At 38.7% G+C, this 12,216-nt stretch overlaps 1 protein-coding gene across 4 annotated transcripts in view; it reads left to right on the top strand.

Annotated features, from left to right (window-relative positions):
• TACC2 (transforming acidic coiled-coil containing protein 2) overlaps window positions 1-9,045 on the top strand; it is a 97,770-nt gene extending 88,725 nt beyond the window's left edge. For all 4 annotated transcript variants that reach the window (XM_072424375.1, XM_072424377.1, XM_072424376.1 and 1 more), the window contains 7 exons: window positions 794-940; window positions 1,526-1,602; window positions 3,287-3,330; window positions 6,157-6,317; window positions 7,630-7,736; window positions 7,882-8,002; window positions 8,356-9,045. In XM_072424375.1, the coding sequence (XP_072280476.1) occupies window positions 794-940; window positions 1,526-1,602; window positions 3,287-3,330; window positions 6,157-6,317; window positions 7,630-7,736; window positions 7,882-8,002; window positions 8,356-8,421 (723 nt within the window). In that variant the 3' untranslated portion in view covers window positions 8,422-9,045. The remainder of the gene's footprint in view (window positions 1-793; window positions 941-1,525; window positions 1,603-3,286; window positions 3,331-6,156; window positions 6,318-7,629; window positions 7,737-7,881; window positions 8,003-8,355) is intronic.
• The last annotated feature ends 3,171 nt before the right edge of the window (window positions 9,046-12,216 follow it).

The following is a 12,216-nucleotide window of genomic DNA, read 5'->3' as shown; positions in this document are numbered from 1 at the left end:
TTTAAACTGAGCTATAGGAGGGAGTACACGGCTGCAAATAATATCAATATAGTGTTTAGAATGGAAAATAATATTATTATTGGTAGAGAGATTGTAAAATCAGATTGGAACACATGTGGCTGATTCTTGGGAACAATTATATAAACCATTGGGTCCTGCATGCATACATAGGAAGGGTTCTTGCATCAAAAATGACAGCTCAGCTATTTCCTGGCTGGAAGTCATACCAGGCCCACAGAGTTTTTGCATGCTACATTTTAGGTTTTTGCATCCTACTAAAGAGCTTGGCGTAGCATGAGCTATCTGATTGGAATTTAGTATAGAATATAGGTTCACATTGTTAGTAAACATTGTTGTATAAAACAGAACTGTCTTCTGTAGTGTTAATCAGAAATGTTTCTACTTTTGCCTTGCGATAAAAGCTTTCTACCTCTTACTGTTCAGATATTTGCTATTTCATTATAGGCCCTGTGTTACTGGGGCAGAGGGGAAGGAGTGAAGTTTATTTGCACTGTTAACTGACTACATTGGGTTATTGATTAACCAGTTACCAGGGGTCAGTAAGACCTTTAGGTAAATCAACTCTGGGAGTCTTTCAGCTGTCATAGCAGTACAGGTTTCATTATTGCTGCAGCCAATAATCAGTTGGAGCCGTCCATATTAATCTGTGTGCCGTGTCGCTGTCTAACTTGACTGATTTCACCTGCAACTGCCTTATACTCTCATTGCTTTGTTGATGGATTAAGACACTGGAATATAAATTGAAGCTAAACGTCTCTGTTTCTATCTGCAGCCTGAGGCATTGGACACAAGTGATGTAGGCCTTTTGCATAAGTCACTTTATTCGCAGGCATTTGCAATGGAGATGACTGGAAGTGGCCATTTACATACCTATCAACAGTCTGACCTTGAAGCAGCTCTTCAGCTTGCCAGGGAAGAGGTACAGTAAACCCTAAATGACAATTGTCATCACAGATTTCTGTAGCAATCCCAAGCTTTATGGACTGCACAGGAAATGATTATTTGCTGGATACTTTATTCAGTATGAATATACATATGGGACATTCTTTTGAAGGTTAGGTAATTATACAACACCTAAGCACTATGTGTCACTATTATACTAGTGGGTTTTTTACAACTGTAAATGTAGCCCCCTTGGCCTTATGTGGTGCAAAGAGCAGTGAACTAAAACTGCCAGCAAAAGTCAGCATACTATAGGTAATTGCAATACAAACGTCTAGAGACATGAGATAATTAATGTCTGGGTTAGCTTACATCTGTGGAAAACAAAACAGAAACAAAAACTTCATGACGGCCCGTAACTCCAACGACATGAAACTTGCTTGTGCCTCTGCCATCACAGCTTCTCACTAAAAGAAAAAACAGTTTTAGGAATCACAAAGACCTGATATTTGCACAGTTACATACTATGATATTGGGCTGTCATATCCCCCCACACTCATTTCAGGTAGGCACTATTCACAATTCTTATTCCATTACCACTTTATTCATTTTTATTCTTTAGATTGAAACTAAAGATAGAGAAGTATCAGATTGGAAGAAGAAATATGAAGACAGTCGCTGTGAGGTTGTGGAAATGAGGTGAGAGGAGCTACAATCAGCCGGGATATTTATTATTCTATGTATTGTTCATCTATCAGCCCGGCTTATCTAGGTTTTAGCATTACTGGGTATGGGAGCTGGAGTAGACGATCCTCTTGCAGAACTGTGTAATCTTGCTTTTTATACCTCAGATGGCCTTACAAATCCTAGGCATTAAAGCCCCCTCCATATGGCAGTGAGATAAGCACACATTTACATGTACTTGCATCACAGACACTCTTGAACAGAGAAGATTCTAGTTTAACCCCTATAGTATATGCAGGTTTTTAGGAACCTATAAAATGAAGTAAATTGTTAGACTGTAAATGTTAGTATTCTGTGGAGATAAAGAAAGGTGTTCCCCTAACATTAACTCATGTAATCATTACTAAATGGTGACTAAACAGAAGCCATGCACATTGTAGCAAAGCTAGTTGTAGATATTCATTTTTAGATGGATTTGTTCTATAGCATTGTTGTACCATGGGTAATTTCACAAATGTTAACACCTCCCGTTATGTTCTGGGACAATCAACATCTGCATTGACACATTTGATTAAGGTGACTGAGTCGCGTATGTGTATAACAACTGGGGTGTGTTCCAAACATTCATTTTGACTTAGGATGACATTTTGATGAATGTAGATATGTCTTTAGTATTGTAGAACAAGTTCAGTTGTATGTAGGTAATTTATACTATCTATAACATGATAAAGATGAGTAAGAACACTCACTCAGATGCATGTTCTCCAGTGTGGTCACTTACACCTTATATAGGTGCTAAATGAGACATGAGTGATCGCTCTAAAAAATAATGTTTCCTACCATTGATTGGAGGGAAGGGATAGAAAACAATGGCATGGTAGAAAGTCTTAAAACCTAGGGAGAGACATCCAGGGGGTGATGCAAGGAGAGCAAGTGGTACACAAAGAGAAGCATCTGCTTGAAGTCTAGGAAGAGTTTCAGTGCAGGATTTGGGCATTGGCAGACAACCTAGCTAACAGAGTCAATAGGAAGGGAAGATGCTGACCTGTGTTGGGTGCTTACTATGTAGGCACAGACATTGGCAACCAATGTAAGGAGGTATGGAGTAGAAACAGTGATCACCAAATGTAAGATTCCAGGGGGAAGGGGGGCCTTTATAGAAGACATTAGGTAGTTTAACTGGGTTGTATAGTGGGGACAGCACAGTGAGGTCATAGTCTTGTACTACTTAGATCAGTGTTTCTCAACCAGGGTTCTGTGGAATCCTGGGGTGCCTAGGAGTTCATTGAACCATGATCAATTTTCACCTCTCAGATCAATTTAACTGACACCAACGATCAATTGAAAGCATTTTATTATAATAAAAAAAGAAAAACATGGATCAGTGCCAATCAAATAAAAACCGCCTTGGTCAGTTACTTCCCTTGGCATATTGCCTAAATGTTGATTAAAAATGTTCCCTAGAAAAGGATCAAATCAAATGGGCAGACACATTCTTCTGGGAGAGCTCTGTTTAATTCATAGTTTATAATTATTCACTACATACCTTATTTGTAATAAATCCTTCTAAGTGGCAAGGCTACTTTTTTAGGCAGTACAAAGAATTATTTGCTATTATAATTGAAATTCAATGTATGATTAAAATATTTTAAGCATTCTGGAATCAAAAGGTGCTAAAAGTCTGTTTGTTTTCTTACAGAAAAATAGTTGCAGAATATGAACAAACAATTGCACAAATGATCGGTACGTGTTTCAATTCTATGTTTTAGCATTTGTATTTTTTTGTGTATGTTTATATCACTTTCTGTTTTGCTATAAATAAATTTACTGAAAGGCACTTCAACACTTTTCTGCACATTCTTTAATGTCTTTTTTACATTGTTCTCAAGTGTCTTCTTTTAATATTAGGTGCCTAAAATATGTCAGAATACAGTTTTATACATCTAATGTGGCAAAATGTGTCTGATAGGGGATAGTAATGGCTGCACTGACTACATTCCAAAAACTAAAATGTTAGGTTAATATATATATATATATATTTCTATATATGAACTTCACCCCTGTTTCTAAGTGCTGACAATGGGGATTATTCCATTAAATCCCACATATAATCCAGAAAAAGAAATCGTTGCGGCACTTGTTGAGTCAAAATGCTAGTTTATTGTGTTAATTTTGGAAATAAACGTAAGACGAGGCACATGCAAAATCATACAAAAATCAACTTTATTGTAGTAGACAGCTTGATTACAGGTTCCTTGCTCTTTGTGGGACGTAGTGGTTTGCAGATGTAGTAGTTTGCTTTTATTTTTGATGTACTTGAAATATATTTATACTTTGTCTAGGCAAGTAGGAAAATGCATCAGCCGCATGCACTCAATCAGAATTCATGTTTTGCTGATTTAATTACATAACTAATCTGCCTGATTGTTTTGGGTTATCATACAGTGAACCCACCTTGCTTTATTTACCCAGCTCACATCTATAAATAGGCGTATCGTTTGCGCAGTGAACATTTGTCTCATTCTAGCAATTTGAATCCAGGAGCAGCTTTGCACTCTTTTGAAATCTAGCTCACAAAGCTAGACCAGCATCCCAGCAATATTTTTCTTTATATGTACCTATCCCTTCATTCTTTAAAATGACACATTTTCAACTAGCATTTCTGTTCTTCCCTTGAATTACTTGATTTGCTTTGCTTGTTTTGTTTGTTTTACCCCCTGCTTTCTGCTTTGTTTTTGTTTTTGCTTACATACATAAGGCAGCCCAGGTAAGATATAACTGTGCACTCTATGTCTGTAGTAATGTACTAAGACGTCTGCTGAAACCTGTTACCACATATTCACTGGCCATCTTGTTGTAAAATTTTGGCTTATTCAGTATGGCAGTATAAAGTCAGTGATGGTATATAAAATGCTGTGCTTCATACCAACCACTCATATTTCATACTTCAGGCCTGGTCTTCTGCACTTTATATATCATTTCAATGAACTGCCTTATTAAATAAACTAGTATTGTATGTCTTTTCATTTCACCAGTGCTAATCATATTAGTTGAAAGCATTGCTATATTAGATAATTGCTGTTATCTGCTGCTCATTTTATGTTGGTGTTTTCCATTGCCTTTATATTCTGCCCATTATCATTACTCCTTTAGCTTCCATATTAATGTACTTTAAAAAATGAATGCACACAACTTTATCAATACAGCGATAATAGAAATGTTGTGAGAATATTGAAGAAATTACATTTAGGTATTGTATAGCAGTTGTCCCAAACTGTCCTAAATATACAGTAGCTGAAACATATGTATGCATGCTTATTCATGAAGTTTGAAGGGCAGGGTTTGAAAAAAAAATTAGCAGGGCAGCACGGTGGCTCAGTGGTTAGCACACTGGCCTTTGCAGCGCTAGGTCCCAGGTTCGACTCTTGGCCAGGACACTATCTGCATGGAGTTTGCAGGTACTCCCCGTGTCTGTGTGGGTTTTCCTCGGGGTGCTCCGGTTTCCTACCACATCCCAAATACATGCAGTGAGGTTAATTGGCTTCTCCCCAAAATTGACCTAACATTACATTAATGACATATGACTATGGATGACATATGACATCAGATTGTGAGCTCCTTTGAGGGACAGTTAGTGACACGACTATGGACTTTGTACAGAGCTGCGTAATAGGATGGCGCTATATAAATACTGTGTAATAATAATCAAAGATTGGATTAATTAAAGTAATCCAAACTGTTTGATTGTTTGTGTACAGTAGGTAAGGGTTAAGGGTCTTGCTATTTCATTTTTAGGGGGGGGGGGGACCATTAGAGAAATCTTGAATCAGTGCCCCTAAGACTCAAGAGGAATTTCAAGTTATCTCTCGAAGTAAGGCGAATGCCCTTTTGGACATTTGTGTCTGAGACAAGTGTCCACATTGGAAGTCCCCACCTCTTGTTACATGAACAACTTTCACAGCTTTCTGACTACATACACACATACACACACACACACACACACACACACACACACACACACACATATATATATATATATTATTGAAAACTAAAAAATTTTTAGAAAATTCTTAGAGAAATACTTTGCGTTGACTATACACCGACTGATAGAGCCTTCTGTCCTTTTTGAAGGGCTGGTGAACCAATCTGCAATAGACTTGGCGGTGTATGGTAAAGGCTAATGAACACACACAATAGGAGTAGACCATTAAATAAGTAGTCCAAAAAGATGACAATAAAAATATTTCTATGCTGTTTCTCAGCTTCATTATTAACAGGAGGGACTGGTTAACAAATCTCAAACTAAGCTTCTAGTAGAAACTGAAGAATGGATGTAACAAGTGTCAGGAAAGGTGATGCACGTAATGTCCTCTTCGTTAGGGATTCTTTGGTACATTACAGACTGGGATGCAAAGATAAAAAAAAACAGACTTCTCCATATTTGTGTTCATGACTCAACCCAGATGACGTGAATGTCTTACCTTGTTTGTTAGAAAATATTGCCCTTATATTGAGAAACAGAATGTGATAATTAAAGACTAACTTAGTTCTTTGTTTTCCTGTGGACAGAGGATGAGCAGAGAGAGAAGTCTATGTCACACCATACAGTACAGCAGCTAATTATAGAGAAAGAACAAGCACTCTCTGACTTGAATTCCGTAGAAAAGTCACTGGCAGATCTCTTTCGCAGATATGAGAAGATGAAGGATGTGCTGGAAGGCTTCCGAAAGGCAAGTGGACTTAAAACACTTTTTCTCTTCATTCTTGAATATCCAACGTTCTTGTAAATTAAAGTGTCTGTAAGAAAGATTGTTCTTGTTGCTCAAAGGAACAAGATGTTCCATGTTTTATTGTGCAATGGAATATTAGGAGGGGATAGAAAAAATGGTTACTGTAAGGAACTAAAACAGTTCTTCTATTAAACATTTTAGCTCAGCCTTTTTTAAACTTTTTACCCCTGAGAAATCCTTGAAATAATTTTTAGATTCGAGGGAACCCTCACCAATTTTTAGGGGGTCAATGGTAAAAAAGATTGCTAAATTGGGGGTCAATGGCAAGAATGCTGTCCTATAATTGTGGTTAATATAACACCATGGAGGTCAATCAACCACAGATCCAATAACTCCTAGCAAGCTCTGGAGGATCCCTGAGGTTCCATGGAAATGTGGTTAAGAATGACTACTTTAGCTAATGGACTTCTTGTCACACTTATCTCTTCCCCTCTGAAGCACAGACACCCCTCTCCTGCGCATGCTTGCAGTTCTGGCGCTGGGCGTGCCTCTGTTTCTGGGCTTTATCAACTCCGTTCATGCCGCTGGTCATTCAGAAAATAGCCTCTTAACCAGCCCTGGCTATTCAGCTAGCTCACAGACTGTATTCTGTGTTCGTGCAACGAGTCTTCACTAGTGCCGAGCCCCTGTGATCTAGTTCCTGTACACTTGTTGCCTAATCCAGTGTTTCCTGTGTCCAGCTCCTGTGTTAACCCCTTGTCGTCCAGTCTGTTGGTTCCCAGCCAACTTCCCTGTGCTGTTCCAGTGTTCCTGTCTGTCTGTGTATTTCCCTGAATCCCCTGTACCTCCTGCTGTTTCCAGTGTCTCCGGTGTTCCCTGTGCCCGCAGTGGCCTCTGTGTCACTGCCGTCTGTACCGTGGATTCCTGACTAATGACCCCTGGCGTGTGACCTGACCTCTCTTGCTTGCTGCCTGTCTCGACCCCGGATTTCCTTGACTGTCCTTCTGCATTGTGATTTGTTACTGCGCTTTGTCCATCTTGGTCTGCCCAACGACCGCAACCTGGCAGAAACCAGCGCACAATATCTTCACCATCAGAGGCTCTGGTGAAAACCTGGTTACTGCTTAGGCTCTGCGCCTTGGCCCTTTCCAGGGCCCACACCACCTCGTGCAAGCCATAGCGCCCCCTAGTGGTCATGCCTCTCTAGGTGTGACACTTGTTTTATCATTTTGCATCTACCGGTAGTTCTTTTTTTTTGAGAAGCCATCTTCATTGACTAGATCATTTCTCTATCTTTTGGTTCTATCCATAGAATGAAGAGGTACTGAAGAAGTGTGCACAAGAATATTTGGCACGAGTAAAGAAGGAGGAGCAGCGGTACCATGCACTGAAAATTCATGCTGAGGAAAAACTGGATAGGTAAGACAATATAATACAGCACAATGACATATAAAAATATAGTAGTAGTAACAATATAATTAGAATCTGTAGGATATGCCTATGATTCTTGTGATTTAATTAATTATAAATAAACCTGTAAATAATATAAGCTTTTTCTCTGTAGGGCTAATTCAGAGATTGCCCAGGTGCGTACCAAGTCTCAGCAGGAACAGGTCGCCTACCAAGCCAGTCTGAGGAAGGAACAGCTCAGAGTCGATGCATTGGAGAGGACCCTGGAACAAAAGGTTGGAAGTTTTTCTTAAATTCTTGAACTAAAGCAGTTTTGTTCAGTACTTTTTGTGTAATTGTTTGTGTCAAATGTTAAATTGCTCTAATTTTTTCATTGTAGATGAGAAATAAATTTTTCAATATACTAGAGGCATTACTACACAGATCAGTTGCATTTACTACATGCTAACAGATTTATATTGTAATAATGTAATATAAATAACTACTTAATTGTCTAATCAATTTGTATCTGGTCAGGTAATAATTTGTACTTCATTGTACAGTCAGATATGTGGTGAGGTAAAAGTATCAGAATTGAGCTATTGTATCATTAAACATAATTCTCACTCACTTTCTCTCACATTTTTAGAATAAAGAAGTTGAAGAACTTACCAAGATTTGTGATGAACTCATTGCTAAGATGGGAAAAAGTTAACCTGGAGCTTCATTTTTTGGAATGCTTGGTTTTCAAGCGGAGTGTAATCTGAATGTAGGGAAAGAGTCATCCATGGATATGGAGAAGGGGCACCCATTGCTAAGGGTGGCACAAGAAACGTATAATAGCGGCTTCCTTTTCGCATGTCCTTCCTGTATCAGGGAGGCGGAGAAAAAACTGGCCTTGCTTCTTCATGCAATTTTATCATATTTTATATGGAAGTTATCCTAAGTTCTTCATCATGTCAAGGAGCTGTGAGCTCATTCTACGTCCTGCTGGGCAAGACTACACCATGTTTCAAACTCTTTATAAGAGATGATTGGGGGGTGGGGGTCGCCTTCTTCACTGGATTGCCATTTGAGTAGGTTGAGAGAAAATATATGTCCAGCTCATTATCGCATGATTGGAGTGTTGTAAATAAATCTGTATTATGCAAACACTGGAGAACCCATTTTCCCCTTTGAGAAAAATCTTCCTGGAATTGCTACCATGTTGTTGTTGTTCTTATTTCTGATAAAATTGATTTGTCTGAGAGCTCTACTATACACAAGAAGAGCTTCCATCTTTGCCAAACATCTGTACATTGCCAGCAATTAAATGGTTTAACCCTGCTGCTGATTGGCACATATTGTCTGAGTGATTCTGTATTGAAAGGCACAGTTACATTACAGTGTGGATGATCCGCCTAAACTTCAAAGGTTTTGAAAAACAATTCATAGGATTTTTGTTAAGCCCAAGCCTTCAGTACAATACCATAGTATAGCATAAGAAGTCTGACAGCACTTTTCATAGCTCAACGCTGCTTCACCATTTGCCTAGTCTTATTTCCACATACTGCCTTCTATTTGGTGCCAACTCCTGCCATTTGGCTCCACCATCTGCCTTCATTTGTCCCGACCTCCTGCCTGATTTTTGGATTAACTAGTTGTAAGCTCTAAACTGTTTTCCTCATGTAAGCCCACTTCATTAACTCCAGCACATGATTTTGCAGTAAAGGTACACCTACTGTAAGTATTTTCTATAACCGGGCATGTAGCAACTCATTTTATGGACAGATTGTGTTATTTTTCCAGCTGAACTAAAAATGATTAATAGCTTCAAAAGGAAACTGAAAGGTGTTTTATTAGTTTGCTCAAAATTAAAACTACAAGTTCTTTACACAAAATATACCGGGGCTAAAAAGAGCATACACTGTGTTTTAACTCAAGTCCAGTGTTAAACCCAGAACTTGTGAGCGGGTGGCAGTCCCTGTATTGTGACCCAACTATTCAGTAACCACCCAAAAAACGTGCTTGGTGGTGTGCCTGACTGGGGAGAACACTGAAGTCTATTATTTTCCTATGTCAGGTAAGTCAACGGGTTCATTTTAATTCACCATCACCAGCAGCACATGTCGGTCTTTCCTTCCTTGTTCAGCTGTCAGGAGTTTGGAAAGGCAGCCTCTTTCAATCTTTTTACCACTTTAAATTATTTCCAGCTCTCAGGGGACCCTTGCTAAAACCTATACATTTGTTGGAATAGATGTCCATTACATTAGTGGTGGGATGAAAAATGTTCCCCTTACAGTGGTGATCTGAAGCCTAAAGAGAGATCTTTGGTGTCGTCTGCTGGCTTCAAAAAAAGTGTTATTGGCTAAAGAACTATGGAGGCACAAGCAAATGGGAGGTCAATCATCCACAGCTCAATTTACCCCTAGCAACCTCTGGAGGAACCCCAGGTTTCCATAGAACCCTGGTTTACAATGACTACTCTAGTGAGAGCCTACACAGTGTTGAGGACTCTCTTCCCACCCCCAGGTGTCAGCACAGGGCCACCTAACCCTCACCAGCAATGTTGCTCCCGGTGGCTGAACTAAGTCCAGGGAAAGCAAATACAAGTTTAAGTATGTCAATCTGCTTCTTTCCCTCAAAGGCAAAGCATACGCTAGCTATGATGTACAACAGCTTAAGGTAAGGAAAACCAATGTAATTAACTGATTGGTTGCTATGGCCTGATGCACTTTGTCATCTTCCTTCTTGGTCGGAACTATGATCTTTGTAAAGGCTTTTCTGTATCAAAGTATTTTGACAAAGCTCAGGTTCCAGAAGATATATCTCATATATACTACATAATGAAGTTGCCTCCTGTATTATCTTTCAGTCCTTCATTCATTCAGTAACCTATCAATGTTATATATATATACTATAACTTTAACCCTTGGAGAAACAGTTTAATACACATTTAAATCACAATTATATAAAAGTACATGTATTTCTGGTTCCAGCTACTTTTGTGATTCAGACCCCCTCCCAACACACATACACATAGGGGCTACCCTTCCATTAAAAAAGCTACAAAAGTGATTTCATGTTTTTATAAATTGTATATTGTATTAAACCTGAACACAACACCACCCAAAGGTTTGTCCTGTAGTTGTACAGTTGGGTATCTTAAAGAGAACATGGAAGTAGAGCACATAACAATGTAGCAGTGATGAGTCAAAGTAGTAAGATGAATTTTGATTACTTTGTACTAAGATACTCACATTGTCCATAATCTGTAAGAGAAATGGGGCTGCACATCTTGTTAAAGATACAATGGGGTGTTGCGTTGGAAAGCTTGAATTTAACAGCAAAAGTTGTATCCTTTCAGTAATTGCACAGGTATTTTGAAGTTAATTCCAACTCTTTCCATTGCTCATATTTAATTTCCTCCTTTTTACAAATACCTTTGGACAGGTAAGTGCATATATAAGCAGAAGCACATAGACCAATATTATAATAATATACAGTATTTATTTAGCAACAACATATTACACAGCGCTTAACAAAGTTCATAGTCATGTCACCAGCTGTCCCTTCAAGGGGCTCACTATCTAATGTCCCTACCATGGTCAAATGTCATTAAGACAGTCTAAGGTCAATTTAGGGGGAAGCCAGATATCCTTACTGCATGTCCTAAAGGAAACCCACACAAACATGGGAAACTCTATTCAGATAGTGTTTTGGCTGAGATTTGAACCTGGGACCCAGTGCTGCAAAGACCAGAGTGCTTACCACTGAGCTACCACGCTGAGCATAAAACCTCCATTGATCTATACCTTTAGGCATCTAAAGCCAACTAGAGTTTAAATCAGTATGATCACCAGTCTTTATATTAGGATAAAATGAATAGATTTTTGTAGCAAGTTAAATGAAATAGCATCACCGCTGTGTTCAATCATATTAGCAATGTGGCAATCTTTATACTTATATTGTTACAGACTTTGTTCAATTTGGAATAGTTCAGCCATTCTGTTGTGGAGGAGGGTATTCATAGGGTTAATAGTAAGCAGAATTCAGAAGATCAGGATAAGGTTGGAAGAAGAGATTTAAGCCGAGAGCCTTTTTTTTCGAGGGATAATGTAAATGACATGAGCTTCTAATTGGAATGATTTGTCTTTACCAGTGTGCGCTGCCCCCTGAGTAGCAGATTAGGGAAAGATGTTAATCCCTGAGTTATCTCAGGCCCATCTTCACTAGACTCTGAGGAGGTACAAGGACTTGTTACCATGAGGCTGGTGCACACCCTTCTGCTTCTCTTTGCATTCAGTATTCGACAAGGTAAGTGGTGTTCTTAAAATGTTGATTTAATTACCTAAGGCAGGATGTGCAGTTCAAAATCTTCGAGCAAATAATTTAAAGTAAGTTTTTACTACTTTTGGAAAGTCGTGTTTTTATTACCAGCAGCTACTGATTTTCTAATATAGGTCACAGGTAGGCAAAGTCTTACTAGTTGCTTGGGTGAAAAAGATTTAGTTAACCAAGTCATGAAAGG

This window comes from Pyxicephalus adspersus, chromosome 10 (assembly GCF_032062135.1).
Source record: "Pyxicephalus adspersus chromosome 10, UCB_Pads_2.0, whole genome shotgun sequence".
Classification (NCBI taxonomy): domain Eukaryota; kingdom Metazoa; phylum Chordata; class Amphibia; order Anura; family Pyxicephalidae; genus Pyxicephalus; species Pyxicephalus adspersus.
Note: the sequence above shows the minus strand (reverse complement) of the source record. Positions and strands in the feature narration are given on the sequence as shown.